The 20,597-nt window shown below is 49.6% G+C and overlaps 1 protein-coding gene across 2 annotated transcripts in view; it reads right to left on the bottom strand.

Moving 5' to 3' along the window:
• Nucleotides 1–20,597, bottom strand: part of RAB11FIP3 (RAB11 family interacting protein 3) — an 82,057-nt gene that overhangs the window by 39,620 nt on the left and 21,840 nt on the right. For both annotated transcript variants that reach the window (XM_046666890.1, XM_046666892.1), the window contains exon 2: nt 3,923–4,016. In XM_046666890.1, the coding sequence (XP_046522846.1) occupies nt 3,923–4,016 (94 nt within the window). The remainder of the gene's footprint in view (nt 1–3,922; nt 4,017–20,597) is intronic.

Here is a 20,597-nt window from a genome sequence, read left to right as displayed (position 1 = left end):
AACCCATGAGATGGCCACAGGGGTCAGCAGCCACCAGCTCTCCTCCCTCGCCCACAGGCCCACAGCCAGAGTGCTCTACTCCCAAGGGGTAATAAAGCTTTATCACCAGCCCAGGAGACAGGATGGCGCCTGCCCGGGCTTTCCAGGAGCACACGCCACTCCTGAGGCCAAGGGCTGGGACCTCCCAGGTCACGCCCCTGGGAACCGCTACAGCTGAGCTGGCTCCATTTGGCACTAACCGTGGCCCATCAGAACAGACCAGCCAGCAGCCGGCGACAGAATCAGGGACTTGGCTCGGAGAGGGCCTCAGACCCACATCAATGGCCCCAGCGCTGTTTCTCGCCGGCAAGGACCCTGGGCTCCTCCTTGCCCGTACCCACGGGCCCGGCCACTCCCCACTGCTCCCTGCTAGACCTTTCAGAGGGATCAGGCTCCTCAGCCGCCGGAGCCCGAGGCAGCCATCTCGACCTGCCAGAAAGTGAGGAGCCCTGCCAGCCCTCAGGTTCTAGGCCCAGAGCACACGCTGACACTATGGTCCCTCTGTCCGTAAGGTCACACAGCCTGCGCACAGCGGTCAGCGTCCTGAATTTCTGCAGTCACCCAGGGAAACGGTCACCGTCTGCGACAAGAGGGACAGTCCCAACAGCTGGCACTTACAGCTATTGGCTCACTTAACGCCCATTGCTCATCCCACAGCTGGAAAACGGCCAGTGCCAACAGGCTGACGCCGGCACGGCAGCCCTCGCCCCCTCAGCTTGTTGTCCTATATCTCTCCATGCTTCTACATGACTCCTATGAGTCCTTGAATCCTAGAACTTTCTACTGACGTCCTGGTATGGTACTTGAGGATTTTGGCACACCCCTCCCTAACTACCCTCCCCTAATCTTCCAAAATGGTAAGTCCCAATCTTTGGTTACATAAATACTCAATTTGTTTAATTTTCATGACTGTGTAAAATATCGTTCATTCCTGGGCCAAGAAGGACTTCAGGAGCATGTCTTGCCTCCCTATGGCTCCCTGTTTTCCTAGCAACAGTAACTGCCTCCTTGGGTCTGGGGCTTGGCCTCCACGCACCTGTCACCTTTCCCCCCAGGCCCTCAGGCAGAGCAGCGAGGGCTCCTCTACGACCCTCCAGCTATGGAGCTCACTGGGCTCCATCACTGTCGACCAGAAGCTTAAGCCTGGCTGATCTGTTACATGAGAGTGGAGGTGAAACGAAGCTCCCTGAAACGAAAGCTGGCAACGCTGCCCCTGCCCGGGAGACTCACGACTCCTCCCCGTGACTGAGGTCAAGCAGACGCACATGGGGAGTCTCGAGTGGGGCACACGCCTGCCCACGTGCCCCAGTTAGACAGTGAGCTCGCTGCCGAGCACACACAGCACACACGGAAAGACTGACCACATAGCAGACCACTGATCACAGTCAACGAGGATCAAAGAATCCACATCAGAAATGCCATCCTCTGAGCATCACACACAATTAGGCTTGAAATTAAGGACGAGATTTTAAAACACAGTTAGAAATTAGGATAACTTTTAAATAACTGATGAGTCAAAGAAGAAATCATACTAGATTTTTAAAACTAAGGGAAAAAAGCTTATACCTAGAGCTTCCCGAGGTTGACGGATGGAAGCTGTTGGAGGGCAAAGCCATCTCCCGGGCCCTGGGCACAGCTGCAGCGGCCCAGGGAAGGGCCCTGAGGGAGGAAGGCCTGGCACAAGTGCCGACCATGGGGCGAGAGAGGGCGCCCCCCTCAGGAAGCCGCCAAAAGGCGCTGGAGGTGGAGGAGAAGCCAAAATGTGCAGGAAGTCACCACAAAAATCTCTGTGCAAAAGGGTGAAGGTTTAAAACCTTTGTGTTTTAATTGTATACCTAACCTGAAAAAACCCTTTAAGAATTACAACTTCTTAGCCATACGGATATAGACACAGATGTGCAAGTCTCAGCCTGCTGACTCTCAGCCTGGAAACTCAGAGGTCATTGAGGGTTTTCGTCCTCAGCCCACACCAAGATGGCATCGCTCAGCTCACCCAGCCCCGGCCGGTACCTCCCCCCGAGGGGCTCCTGCCCACTGGCTCTGCGCGTCTCTCTGCAGGCCCCCGTAGCTAGAAGGGGGCTGCACCCTCCCCACAGCCCCTGGGGCCTGCAGCCTCTGCCCTCACATGCCCGCGCTCTTCACCCAGGCCTCAGGGCCACTCCCTCACCTGGACCAGGCCTTGCTCCAGCAGGCCCTCCTCGGAGCTGGTCCTTGCTTCTTCAGCTCAGCCCCCACCTGCCACACTGCTAGCACCTCTCCCGCCCACTCCCTCATACAGCACATGCTCAGTATGCACAAGGAACCCAGCTGTCCATTCACCACGGGGTCCCTGGGCCACACTGGTGCTCATCATGTGTGCGCGTGGACTGACTGTTGAAAGAACAAACGGGCACACTCAGGTCAGGACACACAGAAAGCTCCCCAGGGCCATCGGGGGCTTGGTGTTTTAGGAAGCCTGGCCCCTATGTGACACTGTGGGGCAATAATTTTGGGAAGGGGACAGACAAAAGAGGTGACTCTACCTTCAACTACTGCTAAGACTTCAGGGTCAAGGGGATCCATGGCCCAGCCCCACTCAAAGACTGTGGGTCTCGCCAAGGTCTGCCTGTCCCTCTCTCTGTCCAGCGAGGTGCGGGAAGGAGGGAAAGAGCTTGCGATTGGAGGCTTCCCACCACAGACACCCCCACACCACCTGACTGAAGATGGGGAATGGGAAGGGGAGGTCTAGTCACAGCTCCAGAATTTGATTTGAAAGGACAGTGTGCAGGCAACTGGTGAGAGTGCGAAATGGCACGGTCACTTTGAAGAGCATCTGGCCGTTCTGTAAGAAACTAAGCTTACACCCACTCGACCAGCATCCCACCCCTAGGCACAGCCCCCAAAGACATGAAAACGTGTTCGCACAAAGACTTGTATGCGAACGTCACTGGAAGCATTATCCACAAACCCTCAAGCTGGAAATGTACTAGCCCCAAACAAGTGTGCATATCTGGGGAATGGATAAACAAAACGTGGGACAAGCGCCCATGGAGCAATACTCTGCAGAGAAAGACAGGCTCCCGACACACAACGAGGGTGAAGCTCAAGACCCCACACACAGGGAGAAGCCAGACGCAAGAACACAGGTCGCAGGTCTCATTCACACGAAGTCCACGAGAGGTCACACTGATCTGTGCCGACAGAAAGCAGCAAACAAGGTGCCCATAGGAGGGAAGGGACGACTGAAGCAGGAGGGGACTGTCTGTGTGCCGAGAATCCTCTGATAGGGACTGACATTACCAGGCACAAGAACCTGTCAAAACTCACAGAATGGCACACCTAGGATTTGTGCATTCCACCGTAGGTAAATTTTTACTCAAAAAAAGATGGGAAACAAACACAGAATGTGAGGTAGTGATTGACACACATGCTGATGTGTTCAGAGTGAAGCGTATGGGAGCACACTGATCTGAAATGCATCCCACTAAAATATAAGACGGATTGCTGGACGGACAGGAGGATAGACAGAGACAGGAAAATGTTGCCCGTGGAATGCAGATGGCAAACAGACACACGGGCGCTCACTGGGTCAGTCTTTCAGTTTGTGTGCTTGAAAGTTTTCATTAAAAAAACCTTGGGGATAGGGGAGTAGCTTTCTAACACTATGGATGAGTCGCCAAGTCAGTCAATTCTGAAGGCAGGTGTGTGAGGAGCAGTGAACAGGAAAGGAGAGAGAGCATCCTGAAACTCAGGCTATTCAGGGCTTCAAGGAGAAGGGAAGATGTTAAACTTGGCAAAAGGAGTCTAAGGAGCGAGGCTCACGCACAGGGGAGGCTGAGGGAGAAGGGAGGCCAGCGTTGGAGCTTAGGAGGGGAGGCAACAGAAACACACAGGGGTGACTCACCTCCGTTTCTGATCGCCGTGACCCCTCGGTAGAAGTCTTCAAAACTGACCACGCCGAGCCCGCTGGGGTCCAAGTGTTTTGTTAAGTCCTTCACCTGCAATTGCAAGTGCGAATATGTTACCCAAGCCTTTACAAGATTGGAGTGGGAGGGTCATTCATTTGACCTTCACCACACTTGGAAAAGTAGCCCCTGGCAAGCTGCAGTGCTGACAGGAAGAGCCACCAGCTCCTCTGACCTGATGGCCACCAACTCCCTCCTTTCAGAGAACAGGTGGCATCATGGGAAGAAGCTGCCAACAGCACCTGGGGCCGTGAACCACGGACACAGACCCTGCCCTCAGAAGTCCACAGCCACGCTTCTCGACTGTGAAGAGAGTGTCAGAGTTTTCGGTATTATTCTGACCAGTATCCAGATAATTAGGCACAGCATAGACCCGCCCCTTCATCCGACAGGCTTCCCCAGCTGTGCAGAGTCCTCCTGGTCGTCAAAATTCATCCAAAGTAAGCAGGGTCATTCACACATGGATGTTACAGAGAAGGAAGCTCTTCAGAAAGAAGATACATTTATATTTCCAAAAATAAACTGGATTTCATCAAAATTTAAAACTTCTGTGCTTCAAAAAGTACCACTACTGAAACTAAAAGATAAGACAGACTGGGAGAAAATATTTGCAAATCATATATCTGATAAAGTACTTGTATCCAGAACGTACAAAGAAATCTTACAACTCAACAAGAAGACCAACAAGAAAACGTTTTTTTACTGGGCGAAAGATTGAAACAGACGTTTCATCAAACAAGATACACAAATGGCTGATAAGCACCTGAAAAGAAGCTCAAGACCGTAAGTCCTCAGGGAAACGCAAATTAAAACCACAATGAGGCATCACTCGGAATCAGAACAGTAAGTGCTGGCAAGGACGTGGAGAAACGGCAGCCTTGTCCATTGTGGGGAGGAATATAAAATGGTCTGTCCAATTTGGAAAACCATTGGGCAGTTTCTCAAAAAGTTAACCCTAAGCTCACCATCCAACACAGCAACTCCGCTCTTAGTATCAAGATAGAGGACAACATGTCCACACGAAGATGTGTACGCAAACGTCATGACGGCAAAAGAGCAGAAGCAACCCAAATGTCCACTGACTGAGGGACGGACAAAATGCGGTCTACCCACACAACAGACTACCAGTCAGCCACCCGAAGGCATGAAACACTGACACACACTGCAACCCGAATGAATCTCAAAAACATTCTGCTAAACAAAAAAGCCACACAAAAGACTACAAATTATATTCTTTCAATTACAGGAAATTTTCAGAAACCACAAATCTACAGAGATAAAAGGCAGATCAGTGCTGGCCTGGGGTTGTAGGGTGGAAGCAGGGATTGGCTGCAAACACTACGGGGGATCTTTTGGGGGTGTGGAAATGTCGTAAAATTAGGCTGTGGTGATGACTACATACCTCTATAAATTTACTAAAATTCACTGAATTGTATACTCACCATGGGTAAACTTTATGGCATAGAAATTATACTTCAATAAAGCTCTTTAAAATTAAATGAATAGAGAGATTAAAAGGATTCAAGAGAGGCTGGCCCGGCAGTGTAGTGATTAAGTTCACGTGCTCCACTTTGGCAGCCCAGCATTTGCGGGTTCGGATCCTGGGCACGGACATACACATCGCTCATCAAACCATGCTGTGGCGGCATCCCACATACAAAATAGAGGAAGAATGGCACCGATGCTAGCTCAGCAACAATCTTCCTCAAGCAAAAAGAGGAAGATTGGTAACAGATGTTAGCTCAGGGCCAATTTTCCTCACAAAAAAAAAAAAAAGGATTCAAGAGAAAGTGACAAATATTGAAGTAAGGCAAAGAAGATCTAATATATGGATAACAGAAGTCCTTGAGAAGAAAAATCAAAGGTATAGAGCAAATATTAAAACTATATTTAAGGAAATTTCCCTAAAATAAAAAAAAAATTAGTGGCCAGCCCCATGGCCGAGTGGTTAAGTTCATGTGCCCTGCTTCCACAGCCCAGAGTTTCGCCGGTTCAGATCCTGGGTGCAGACACGGCACTGCTCATCAGGCCATGCTGAGGTGGCGTCCCACGTAGCACAACCAGAGGCACGCACAACTAGAATATACAACTATGCACTGGGGGGCTTTAGGGAGAAGAAGAAGAAAGAAAAAAAAGAAGATTGGCAACAGACATTAGCTCAGTTGCTAATGTTTAAGAAAAAAAAATTTAACTGCATATTGAAAGAATACATCAGGCATCTAAGAATACCAACTCCCGACCCCCAAAGACCTATGCCAAGACTTATTCTGGAGAATTTCTTGGACTTCAAAGGAAAAGAAAAAAAATTCTTTGAATAGCTACGCAAAAATCAAGTGACTTTATGAAAGAAAATTAGATTATCATTCAACTTTTCGGTAGCAACACGCAGCAATGAAGAATATCCTAATTCCATCATTCAAAGTGTTGTTGAGAACTGGGATCCACAACATAATTGAAAAAGGCAAAAACGATGTAAGGCAGAAGAAGCTGGGCAAACACCTATCCCCGGAATTTGAATTTTAAGTATCACCATGAAGTCTCACTCATGATGTATTAAAAACAAAAACTTTTCAATTCTGTCCAACTAACAGTGAGCACGCCCAGCACCCAGGTGGTGGTATTTAAATTCCATTTCCCATTAAAAGGAACGAGGATATTGGAGAAATACAAGGTGAGCCTAGAACATCTTCTCACGCCTGATGGCAAAGAAGCTCTCACAGACTTATTAGGCCACATGAAAGAGCTCAGAAACCTGAAGAGGCTCGCACAGCCCAAAACGAGATGGGACGCACAGGGGCGAGAATAAGAAGTACCGTGGGCTGAGACACAGCAAATCACGGAGGCACAGCTGCAGTCAAAGAATACCTGGCCATCACTGCAAGACACTAGTGAACACTAGTGAACTTTATCATTGTGGAAACTGACACAAAGGGAAGAATCAACAGCAGCCTGCCTTTCCCACAAAAACTGCAACGTGGGCAAGCAGCAGTAGATGAGGGGAAGTATTCCAGCTGGGACTGTAAACGAAGAAGGATGCTGGGGTTGGAGCCTCACCATCCTGCAATCCCAATGAAGTAATGGACACAATCAAGGACCTTGGTGCCTCTACGGGCACAAAAAGACAGATACCACCTGCTCCTGATGGAAGCATGCAACACATACATGAACGTTACATACATGGTCACATACATGTGACCAACTGGCCATGACTGAGAGCTGCCGAGGCTGGGGAGGGGTCCTGGGGAGGCATTCACTAGTCTCTCTACTTTTGTATAGGCTTGAACTTTTCCATAATGAAAACCTTAAAGAGAGAGAGAAAGACAAAAAGAGGAAAGAAGAGCAAGAAAGAAAGAGAGCAAAGATGGGGAGCGAACGAGAAGACCACAAAAGGAGGAAACGACCACACAGGAAGCCCCAAAAGGCAGGAGGGTTGGAGCATGTGAATACTTAGGGATGGGGTGTAGACAGGGCGTTTCAAAGGTGGAGAATCAGCGGGCGTGACCCCTGTCTGAGGCCAGACCCATTCACCCATGCCATCCACAAACACCCACCTGGCGTCCTGTCCACCAGGCAGGTGGGCAGACACCGCCACCTTCAGCCCCCACCACCATCTGCTGACGACAGGTAACATAAAACCAGACTGGAACAGGACCAGCTCCAGCTGACTGACCCCACAGCCCAGGATTCTCGAGCCAGGGAGGCGTCTCCCCGTCCCCCACCACCCGTCCCCCGAGGGGCCCTGCGTGTTACTGAGACACCAGGCTCTCAGGTCCACTCGTCAGCTGACTTCTTGAAACAACAGAATGGGAGTTCTTTGTACAACACTTCCCTACTCATCTCACAAGAGCCTTCATTCCTAAAGCACATGCTGTCTAGTGAGACGCTTGCCGGGCACCTAAGAGTTACCTAACCCAGAATTCACAGCCGCCTCTGTGTCCTGAAGATTCCTGAGGATTTCAACAAGAAGCTACTAACTGAATACAAAGTACCAAGTTGTTCACTCTGAAACATTAACCCAATGCTTTTGAAACAAATCATTAGCTAGGAGTAGGCGCTTTTATATGTAACCATGTTAGAATAAGCAAGGATGAATCAAAGTATTTTTTAACTTTTTAAACTTTTTTTTCCAAAGTTTATTTTTTTATTTTTTTGTGAGGAAGATTGGCCCTTAGCTAATATCTGTTGCCAATCTTCCTCTTTTTGCTTGAGGAAGATTGTCGCTGAACTAACATCTGTGCCAGTCCTCCTCCATTTTATGTGGCTTGACGAGCAGTGCTAGGTGCACACCTGGGATCTGAACCTGGGAAGCTGGGGCTGCCAAAGCAGAGTGCGCAAACTTAACCACTATGCCACTGGGCCAGCCCCGCAAAGTATTTATTTTTTAAAGTCCACTTTAACTATATTTTCTTTATAATTTGGAGAATAAATCAACTTTCATGTTGCTGATGATTTGGGGGTGGTTCTCATTCTCCAAGCCCAAAGTACTCCATTCAGAGGCTTTCAGAAAAAAACGAGACTTTGAAAAATAAGAACCTGCCCTTTCTTGCAAAATCCAGCAAAGCTAGAAAACCAAGCTGAGAGACAGACACCAGAGCAGCCAAAGCCAGCCAGCACCCCATCCAGCAAATGGGCACAGTCAGGCACTGGAACAGCACGGCAGAGAAACCAGGCCGCACCCGGGGGCAGAGGGACTGAGCTGGCTCCACAGGGTTATTCGAATATGAGAAATTTACTAACAAGTTACACTGCTTCTGCTGCAGATGTGGATAATCTGCAAGAGAAAAACCAGGACGGGTCCTCTAACCACAGTTCACTCCAACCACAGAAGCACCGGTCACAGAAATCACGCCGAGAGCACAGCACTTTGCAGGCAGAAACGACCCCCATTTCTTTATCTTGATGTTACCACCAGACGCTGATTATGCCGTTTTCAACAAAGCCACGGGGATACTAGCAAGGGCCTCACCCTAACCAGTATTTACAGAACACGACGGCCAAAGGAAGTGGAACACTCATTCCTTCCACGTGCACAGGGAACATTTACCAAGACACACCATATCCTGGACCATAAAACAAGTTTCAGCGGATTTAAAGGATTCAAGTCAACATCTTTAGTCATTAGGGAAACGCAAATTAAAACTACAGTGAGGTGCACAGCTATTTGAATGGCCATCCCGTTTACACACAGAGCTTGGGAGGCTGTGGAGGAGCTGGAATTCTCATGCACTGCTGTTGTGAACGTAAAACTATACAACCACTTTGGAAAACTGGAAATTCCTTAAAAGGTGAACCATACACCTAGCACATGATCCAGTCATTCACTCCTAGGTATTTACCCAAGATAAGTGCAAGTATATGTCCATAAAAGACTTGAATGATCATAGAAGCTTTATTTGTGATGGCCAAAAAAATTGCAAATGACCCGAGAGTCCATCAACGTAAGGACACATAAACAAACTGTGGTATTCCATGGAAAGAAAAAAAAGGACGAGCCATGGTGATAATAAGCAAAATGTTCCTGGGGGCCCCCTTAGCTATTCATAAACTTCACACCGGGCACAAGGGGGCAGGGAGAGGAGGAACTCTCAGAAGACTGATTATAGATCATTTCTGAACACAACACTGAGGCCTGCAGCTCGCCTACCTTATAGCACCTGCACTTCTTCCTAAGAGCACCTATAAAGCAGCTAAAGATCTATACAGTGGGCTTTCCCTGCTGCTTCTAGGAAGTCCTCTCAGCAGTCCTGAGTAGCACCAGCCTGTGCACGCTGAATGGAACCCACCTGAAGCGCCCAGCCAGCGCCCGGGGCACCCAGAGCCCTCTGTGCAGACCGTCCACCTGCCTTTGCGCCTGGAACGGTATCCCGGACAGCACCCACACTCAAGACACCGTTTCCAACTTTCCTTACTTAGATCTCAGGTAAGAACAAAAACTAAGTCATTTTGGTAAAATTAGAAAAGACTAAATGTGTTATAATTTTAAAGTTTGTAAGCAGTTAGGAGACGGGAAGATATATATGCTCCGTTTCTTGACTGACACTGTTGGAAATAAGCCTGGAGTGTTTTGGGTTTTTCTTTTTGAGGCAGATTAGCCCTCAGCTAACTGCTGCCAATCCTCCTCTTTTTGCTGAGGAAGACTGGCCCTGAGCTAACATCCATGCCCATCTTCCTCTACTTTATACGTGGGACGCCTACCACAGCATGGCTTGCCAAGCAGTGCCATGTCTGCACCCGGGATCCGAACTGGTGAACCCCGGGCCGCCAAAGCAGAACGTGTGCACTTAACTGCTGCCCCACCAGGCCGGCCCCAAGCCTGGAGTGTTTTCAACAGACAGAGCTATGATTTTCAGTATGAGTTTAAGGTTGTGTTTCTTCTGGGGGATGGGGCAAGAGAGAGGCGAGAAAGGAGAAGGGGTGGGGGAGGCCACGACCACACTGAAGCGAGCTATTTCTTAAAGAACCACAGCAAATACAGCAAGATGTCAGCATCCATCACCTTGGAGTGGTGCTGACAAAGCAGTTGATGACATTAAGGAATTATTTTAATTATTTTTAGATGTGATAACGGTATGTAATTTTTTAAAAAGAATCCTTATTTTTTAAAAAAACATACTGAAATGTTTATAGCAATGAATAAAATGATAAGATGTCTGGGATTTGCTTTAAAACACTCATGGGGGGAGAAGACTGCCACAAGCTAACAATTTAGCAGAGCAATGGGCACACAGGGGGTTATTATACTATTGTCTCTACTTTTGTATATGCTTGAAAATCTCCATAATGGTAAGTTTTATTTATTTTAGTTTTGTCTTTTTTTTTAGGAAGCTTAGCCCTGAGCTAACTGCTGCCAGTCCTCCTCTTTTTGCTGAGGAAGACTGGCCCTGAGCTAACATCCGTGCCCATCTTCCTCTACTTTATATGCGGGACGCCTACCACAGCATGGCGTGCCAAGCGGTGCCATGTCCGCACTGGGGATCTGAACCAGCGAACCCCAGGCCGCTGAGAAGTGGAACATGCGAACTTAACCTCCGTGCCACTGGGCCAGCCCCCCCTTTTTTTTTTTTTGTAAGGAAGATTGGCCCTGAGCTAGAATCTGTTGCCAATCTTCCTCTTTTTGCTTGAGGAAGATTGTCACTGAGCTAACAACAGAGCCAATCTTCCTCTATTTTATATGTGGGATGCCTCCACAGCATGGCTTGATGAGTATTATGTAGGTCCATGCTCAGGATGCGAACCTGTGAACCCCAGGCTGCAGAAGCAGAGTGTGCAAACTTAACTGCTACGCCACCGGGCTGGCCCCAGTAGTAAGATTTTTTAAAGCACCAAATTATATAAGCTAATAAACTAAAAAGGGGGGGGGGGGAAGGCACAGAAAAGCAAAAAAAATGAGTGTGGAAGGACATATTTGCCATAGTATTAAAATGACAGAAATTTTCATGTTAGATAGATTCCTTCATATAAAACAAAACAAGTTTTAATTGAGGGTTTTAATTGACTTAAATTGGAAAAAACCTCTGAGCCAGCCCTGTGGCCCAGTGGTTAAGTTCAGCATGCTCCACTTCAGCAGCCTGGGCTCAGTTCCTGGGCACAGACCTACAGCGCTCTGTTATCAGCCATGCTGTGCTGGTGGCCCGCATAGTAAAAAACAGAGGGAGGAGCGGCCCCCTGGCCGAGTGATCAGGTTCTCGAGCTCCGATTTGGTGGCCCAGGCTTTCGCTGGTTCGGATCCTGGGCTCGGACATGGCACCGCTCATCAAGCCATGTGGAGGCGGTGTCCCACATGCCACAGCTGGAAGGACCCACAACTAAAAAAATACAACTATGTACCAGGGAGCTTTGCAGAGAAAAAGAAAAAATAAAATCTTTAAAAAAAAAACATAGAGGGAGTCTGGCATGGATGTTAGCTCAGGGCAAATCTTCCTCAGCAAAAAACACAAAACAAAACAAAAGAAACCTCAGGGGGGCCAGCCCGGTGGCGCAGCGGTTAAGTTCGCACATTCCGATTTGGCGGCCCAGGGTTCACCGGTTTGGATCCTAGGTGCAGACATGGCACCACTTGGCAAGCCATGCTGTGGCAGGCGTCCCACATATAAAGTAGAGGAAGATGGGCATGGATGCTAGCTCAAGGTCAGTCTTCCTCAGCAAAAAGAGGAGGATTGGCAGCAGTTAGTTCAGGGCTAATCTTCCTCAAAAAAAAAAAACAAAAACAGGGGCTGGCCCCGTGGCCGAGTGGTTAAGTTCGCGCGCTCCGCTGCAGGCGGCCCAGTGTTTCGTCGGTTCGAATCCTGGGCGCGGACATGGCACTGCTCATCAGACCACGCTGAGGCAGCGTCCCACATGCCACAACTAGAAGAACCCACAACGAAGAATACACAACTATGTACCGAGGGGGCTTTGGGGAGAAAAAGGAACAAATAAAATCTTTGGAAAAAAACAAAACAAAACAAAAACAAAAACAAAAAAAGGAACCTTGGCAACAGATGTTAGCTCAGGGCCAATCTTCCACGCCAAAAAAAGAAAAGAAAAGAAACCTCAGGTATATAAATCTAAATCTTCTCGATTATCATAAAATCCCAAATTTTCTGTGTTACTCTGAGGTCTCCATTCTCTTCATGTAATTTATTAATAGCTTTTTGGCAGAGTAAAAACCCGATCCAAGGAGGGAAACAACCTCTGACGTGGCACAAAACCCTTTACTCACCTTTAGGCAAGCAGTAGGAAAGAGAATAGATGGGACATTTCAGTTCCCTCTTTTCTGGGACTGACTCCCATCTCCAGAGGCCCAGCTCGAGGTGGGCCCTGGCCATCCTCGGTTTTACCCAGCTCTGCCGGGACTCCGCCAAGACTCAGGCACTTCCTCTCCGGAAGTCTGTCCCCACACTTGAGGGGTGGACGGGATAGGTCAGGTCAGAGAATCCCCATCAATAAGCATTAAAAAAAAACAAAAGAAAAAACAATACTGAATTTCCACGTTTTTTGGGAGGCAGTGGGAGTATTAATTCAAACCTTTCAGCACCATGTTAGTCTTTTTTTAGAAAGCAATATTCTAACAGGAATCTTGCTGATCACACAGTAATTATAAGAATGTCAGATAAAATGACTCTTACAAAATCTAAACACAACAGGTGGGTTAAGAATTTGTGTAAAGCATCAGATAGACACATCAGAAGTTAGGGATGTGGACAGACGTGGCAAGAAGGGAGCTGCAAATGTATCAATGCTGATGCAACACTGTTGCTTCCCCTCCATCACAGCGAACAACTTCTACTAACAAATAAGGTATTTCGCACACAGCTAAGTCACTAGTGAAAATCCTGATCTTTCTGTGACGTTCTCCTGAAAATAACAGTTCCACATCCCACAAGCAGCAGGAATCATGAGTCATTTACTCGAGGTTGAACTTGGAAGCTTAATTCTTGATATTAATATTTGTAAAGAGTAGATATGCTTGAGTGGGGGGCACTCTGCTGGCCGGTTCATTTTAACAAAGCCAACTGGAGGATTCTTAGAAATGCAAGGAAGTCTGATCAATTATGTTAGTGACACGCTTAATACAAAACCTGGAAAAGCTGTGTGCTCACCAGAGTGGGCACTGGTTTGAGTTCTCAGATCAGGAAAAAAAAAAAAAAAAAAAATGAAGAAAGGCCACGCTGTGTGCTCAGGGCCTTTGGAAGCGAGAGGATCCAAGCTTCCCATGAGCAGAGGTGACCTTGCATCTGTAATGGTCTGAGACAAACCGGGGAAGAGCCACCTCCTGGGCTTGCATTCCCCCGCCTGCAGGGGGCTGCATGCTCCGGCTGGGCTCCCGACTTGGACAGAGAGCGCCACAGACAGATTCTTAACGCTGAGCAGGTCTGCTTCACACCAACTATTCTGACAACTAACCTTTCAGGGGATTTGCTTGGCAATTTAAGCTTCAAGACCCTGTGCAGAGGTCCCTCTGGATGAGGACAAATGTTTAGTTTTTAAAAATTGGCTGGCTGTGTGAGCACAAGCTTAAGACTCGCTATCTCCCTAAACACCTTGACCACTCCAGAATTACTGGATCCTGCTGGAGAAAAATGAAGTCATTCGAGTAAATCTAATGTTTACTTTTCGGGCAACTTACAAGGCAAAGTATGCTTATTTCTAAACAAACTGGAAAGTAAGACAGGTAGGTTAAATAATATAGGAGTTTTCCAATAGTGAATGTGCTCATTTGGAGTCTGTTTTTCTGTTTGAAATACACAAATAGCTTCCTAGATCATCACCTGTGATGACAAACTGATTAATTGTCCCTGATTTAGGGAGGAGGGCTTAGAAAATTCTAGAATAAAACCATCCTGCTTGGGAACTGGCCCTGTGGCCAAGTGGTTAAGTTCGCGCGCTCCGCTGCAGGCGGTCCAGTGTTTCATCAGTTTGAATCCTAGGCATGGACATGGCACTGCTCATCAAACCACGCTGAGGCAGCGTCCCACATGCCACAACTAGAAGGACCTACAACTAAGAATATACAACTATGTACTGGGGGGCTTTGGGGAGAAAGAGGAAAAAAAAAAAATAACCATCCTGCTTGGGCCAGCCTGGTGGCACAGCGGTTAAGTTCGCACGTTCTGCTTCTTGGCGGCCCCGGGGTTCGCCAGTTCAGATCCTGGGTGCAGACATGGCACCACTTGTCAAGCCATGCTGTGGTAGGCGTCCCACATATAAAGTAGAGGAAGATGGGCAGGGATGTTAACTCAGGGCCAGTCTTCCTCAGTCAAAAGAGGATTGGCAGTAGTTAGCTCAGGGCTAATCTTCCTGAAAAAAAAAAAAGCATCCTGCTTGTGTTAATGGAAAAGGTCATTCCACATGTCCCACAAGAGGCTCGAATCACATGCAGGAACCCACTTCTGTCTTTCAGGAACAGGTGCTGAGACATCACCAGCTGTGTCCTTCATCTGGCTCACTCTTCTGGACGTGCCTGAGGAAAGGGACATGGGTCATGTCCAGCACCAGAAGTGCATCTCCCTGCATCTGTCGTCACAGGCACTTGGGCAAATTGCGTCTGTCCAACAAGTTCCACATCTCCTCGGTGTGGTGGGCGGAGTCTGGGGCCGGGGTGCCTCCAGCTGCTTCAGGGGACACTGCAGTTCTGACTCCCCATGTCACTCTGTTGACAGCCTTATGGAGATGTAATGCATGCACCGCACAGCTCACTCACTCAAAGGGCACAATTCAGCGGTTTTTAGTATATCCACAGAGCTGTCTCCACATTATTTTAAAGACAGTAAAATCTTAAAATGCACATGAGAATACTGAGAAAAACAGTCAAGTGGATACATTCCAGCTTTACGCAAACACACCGAGGAAACGAAACAGAACATACAAAAGTAACTAAAGACAGCTCCATGCCACACGTAGGTAACTACACTCATCGGAGGATAAACAGGCTGGGGCAGCAGAAGCGTCTGGGCTCACCCCTGTCCAGGTCGGGCAGAGCCGGGGGCGGGCAGGGGAGCAGCTCTCAGGAGGGGCACCGCTGGCTATGCGGCGGCCCGCTCCGAGCGGCTGTGGGAACGCCCCTGCAGGGCTCTTCTCTGGAACACTAACCAACCCGACAGGGGACTCTTCCGCCCGCAAAACTCCACTCCAGGTTGTGCAGGGGCAGCGCGCCCCCCGGCCTCTCCCCTTGTCACTGCTGTGCACACGACAGAGAACTGGGGGTTTTATCTGTTATGGGGATACCCCTTGACGCCTGGCCCAAGCTAGACCCCTGGCCCAAGCTAGACCCCTGAGAGCAAGGAGGGAAAAAACAAACTAAACAGTTACCAGACACAGGCCCGTAGTTCAAACAGTCAGCGCTCAAGGCCTGGAAGAAGAGGGCAGCCCGCCCCTCTGGCCCACCCCGCCCTGCTCCAGAAACCCTTCTCTCTGCTCTTTAGCTTTGGGTGTTTTTGGGGGGCCAGTGCCTCCATGTCTAATTAACGTGCTCCTGGTGCTATTCCCTGGCTTTTCAAATGCACGTTACATTTTGGCTTCTTACGGTGAAAAATGTGAATTCAGCGCCCCCCGCACCCCTCAAGTTTGGCTAGGCCTCTGCAGTGCTTACGTCACTGACCACGTGAGTATTCTCGTGGCTGAAGCACATTTCAACTGCAGCACTGCCTTTCCCCTACAAGATTTCCTACACTTGGCAACCCCTCACTCTTCAATCTCCCGCACACCAATGGCTCCATTCACCTCTCCACAGCATCACACGCCTCCTTCAGACCACCCCACGTGTGCCTCCGGCGCCCCTCCTGTGCTAGGGGCCCCACGTCCCTCTTGCTCAGCCCTCCCTCATCTTAAGAAGCCTCTGTAGCTGGCTGAGAAGGGAGTGCGGTGTGCACCTTGAAAGCATTCTTGCCTGAAAGGCTGCACCCCGACAGGCTCTGCAGACAGAGCTGTAGGCTGGAAATCATCCTGGGCCACTGCCCCAGCCCCGTGGCCCTCCTGCCGGGGCCAAGGAGTGGGACGCCGCCATCCCGATGCTCCATGTGGGCCTGTTTGAGCCTCTGGAAGCTGCCAGAGCCTCCTTATGGGCAGAACTTGCCGCGTCTGCTGGGGTCCCTCCCCTTCATTGTTCTGAGCCTAGGAAGAGCCTTGTTGGCTGGAGACGCAGTCCTCAGACTCAGCAAGTGCTCCTGTCCCAGCACACCTGTCAGTCAGGCTGTGCCCCTCAATCACGTTCTTCCCTAACCATTTATCTCCCATGCTCTTCGCTTCCTAAAGACCTTTCCAGGAGATATTCTTGACTTGATCTTCCAAACCTTCAACTGGACGCTCGTATTTCATTTTTAATTTCCAAAGGTGATTTCAAGTTCTCTGAGTGTGATGTCTTCTTTAACCTGACACATAAATCAAGTCTTGGGGGCTGGTCGGTGGCGCAGCAGTCAAGTTTGCATGCTGTGCTTCGGTGGTCTGGGGTTCACCAGCTCAGATCCCGGGTGCAGACATGGCACCGCTTGTCACGCCATGCTGTGGCACGCGTCCCACATATAAAGTAGAGGAAGATGGGCACAGATGTTAGCTCAGGGCCAGTCTTCCTCAGAAAAAAGAGGAGGATTGGTGGCAGATGTTAGTTCAGGGCTAATCTTCCTCAAAAAAAAAAAAAAAAATCAAGTCTTGTTTTCCAAGTTCTCCTCTGCCTTCTGCACTGACTCTCCCTGGTGCCTCTGCTCTTCTTTCCTGTTTCTGGTTTGGTCTCTCTTGTCTGAGGCTTTCCTCAAGTATCTGAGGTCCCTGACCGTCCCTTTGTACTTAAGCGTAGTCACTAAAGGCTGATCGAAAGCTTGGTCCACAAGGTGGGCTTTGCCTGGGGGCGTCCTGCAGGTGCCCTGGGCAGTGACAGAACTCCGTGTGGCCCGTGCTCCAGGACTGGACACTGTGGGGTGGGGTCCTGAGGGGGGAGCCACACACAGCAACTGTGACGGGCCTGTCACCCTGGCCATGCATTAACTGTAGCAGACAGCTGGCTGCAAAGAGGGAAGCTGTCTACTGTGACAGGGCCACGTGGCTGGACCTGAGGGCTGTTTCCCACCAACAGCCAGCAGGAAAACAGGGATCTCAGCCCTACAACCACAAGGAGCTGAATTCTGCCAACGTCCTGATTGAGCGTGGTGGAGAACCCCGAGCTCCAGGTGAGAGACCTGGGCAGGGCAGGTGTGGGACAGTGTGCCCGGCAGAGAGCACAGCCAGTGCAAAGGGGCTGGTGAAGAGGTGTGGCTGCAGCACGCAGAAGCCTCGAGGTGGCCGGTGGCTGGAGCAGTGTGAGAAGGGGCCCGCAGCAGGACATGAGGTCAGCGCCCTGGGGGAGTTCTGGGCACAGGAGCCACACGATCTGCCTTAACGATGCTGTCTAGTTGCCTTAGAGAAAATGCTGGAGGGTGGGGTGGGGGCAGTGAGGCTGTGAGGAGGGCGCCCTGTAACCCGAGCAGAGATGTGGTGGCTGGCCCACAGAGGACGGATGAGGCTTGAGAATTGCTGGGATTCCGGATGGATTCTGACGGCAGAGCCAATAGGGTTTCCTGACAGAGCGCATGCAGGGTGAGAGAAAGAGGTTTTGGCCCAAGTCGCGGGAAGGGTGGGATTGCTATTAACCGAGATGGGGAGGCTGCAGACAGCTCAAAGCTTTAGCATGTGACTGGCAGACGTCTACCCGGCATTCAAGTGTGAGCCCAGAGTTCAGGAGTGGGCCGGGCTGCAGACGTGAAGCCGGGGGTCATCAGCACAGGGGCTGCATTGAAAGCTGTGAGCCTGGGAATGAGTGCAGATGGAGCAGGGCCTCCAGCCCCGAGGTGAGGACGGAGGACCAGGAACTAGCAAAGGAGACTGAGAAGCAGATGCCAGTGAGACGAGACTCAACAAACTAGGAGGAGGCAGCAGAGGGGGAGCACTTGGCTGTGCGCAGGGCTACGGCGGGTCCAGGGAGGGAGACCGAGAGGCACGAGGGGCCGGGACAGCACAGGCGTCAAGACGTGGAGGAGCCTACAGGGAGGGCACGCGTGGCTCTCATCTCCACGGAGCTCTGGCTCAGAACTGGGCTGCTTCGCTGACGCCCTCACTCTCTGAAGGCTTTCCACGCCTACAGCCACCTAACCTTCTGACAGGCTATGACGGCACACTTTCAAAAATCTTTTTTTAATTATGATAAAACACACGTAATATAAAACTGAGCCATCTTAGCCATTTTTAGGTGTAGAGTTCAGCGGCGTTAAGCGCATTCACACTGTTGTGTGACAATCACCACCATCCACGTCCAGAGCTCTTTCATCTTCCAACAGAAATTCTGTCCCATTAAACATTAACTCCCCATGCCCCACCCCCAGCCCCTGGCACCCACCCTTCTAATTTCTGTCTCCATGAATTTGACTTCTCTAAGGACCTCAGAGAAGTGGAATTGTACAGTCTTTATCCTTTGGTGACTGGCTTATTTCATGGAGCATAATGTCCTCAAGGTCCATCCATGGTGAAGCAGGTGTCAGGATTTCCTTTTTTTTTTTTTTTAAATAACACACCTTTTTCAAAGATTTTATTTTTCCTTTTTCTCCCCAAAGCCCCAGGGTACACAGTTGTGTATTTTTCGTTGTGAGTCCTTCTAGTTGTGGCATGTGGGACGCTGCCTCAGCATGGTTTGATGAGCAGTGCCATGTCCGTGCCCAGGATTCGAACTGGCGAAACACTGGGCCACCGAAGCAGAGCACGCAAACTTAACCACTCGGCCATGGGGCCAGCCCCAAATGTTATATTAGCCCACTGGATTTGTGTGCGTGTGTGTGAGGCAGATTGGCCCTGTGCTAACATCTATCGCCAATCTTCCTCTTGCCTGAGGAAGACTGTCCTTGAGCTAACATCTGAGCCAATCTTCCTCTATTTTGTATAAGGGAGGCTGCCACAGCATGGTTTGATGAGCAGTCTATAAGTCTGAACCCAGGATCTGAACCTGTGAACCCCAGGCTGCCAAAATAGAGCACACAAACTCAACCACAATGCCACCGGTCAGCCACGATTTCCTCCCTTTTCAAGGCTGAAGAACAGTCCACTGTACAGATAACATGTATGTACCATGTTTTGTTTATCCGTTCATCCACCAATGGACATGTGGGTTGCTTCCCCCTCTCGGTTATGGTGAATAATGCTACTATGAATACGGGTATACAAACATATGATGGAATACTTCTAAGAAGAAAATAACATACAAGCGGTGTGTTTATAATACAGCAATACTTAGCCACCTGGGTAAATATTATCATATTATCTCTAAGAAGAGTGTCTATGTGTCAAATGGCAGTGGTTTCTTCCCATCTCCAACCCTCTCTCCACTGGTACTGAAGTGTTCCGAATTTACCTCTCCTCAGTTTGAAACTGGTTGTTTGCCTTTCCTGGATCAAGGACACCTGCCCCCAGGGCATTCGCTCCTCTTGCTGCTGTAACTAACCACCACACCCTGGGTAGCTAACACAGAAATTTATTCTCTGGCGGCCACAGTCTGAAACGGGTCTCAGGCTCAAATCAAGGAGGCAGCAGGGCTGGTTCCTTCTGGAAGCTGGAGCGGCGAGCCTTCCCTGATCTTCCAGCTGCCAGCGGGCCTTGGCTCATGGCTGCAACTCTCCAGCCTCTCTTTCCACTGCCACGCCCCCATCTCCTCTTCTGGGGTCAAATCTCCCTCCGCCTCCCTCTTATGAGGACCCTTGTGATCACTTAGGGCCCACCAGGGCAACCCCTCCCAAGGCCCTTAACTGAATCACACCACACAGTCCCCTCTGCCAGGTCAAGCAGCATTCACAGGTCCCAGTGTTAGGACTTGGAATCTTGGGGCCATTACCAGGCCACCACACTACCTTGCTTTTTCTTTTTAATTACAGTTTTATTGAGATGTAACTTCCATCCTATTGTTTTAAGTCAACTCACTCTATTTTTTTTTTTTTTTTGAGGAAGATTAGCCCTGAGCTACCAGTCTTTCTCTTTTTTTGCTGAGGAAGCCTGGCCCTGAGCTAACAGCTGTGCCAATCTTCTTCCACTTTATATGTGGGACGCCTACCACAGCATGGCTTGCCAAGGGGTGCCATGTCCGCACCCGGGATCCGAACCAGCGAACTCCAGGCCACCAAGAAG

The sequence above is a fragment of the Equus quagga genome, chromosome 7 (genome assembly GCF_021613505.1).
Source record: "Equus quagga isolate Etosha38 chromosome 7, UCLA_HA_Equagga_1.0, whole genome shotgun sequence".
NCBI classification, from domain to species: Eukaryota; Metazoa; Chordata; class Mammalia; order Perissodactyla; family Equidae; genus Equus; species Equus quagga.
This window is presented reverse-complemented; position numbering and strand designations above follow the sequence as displayed.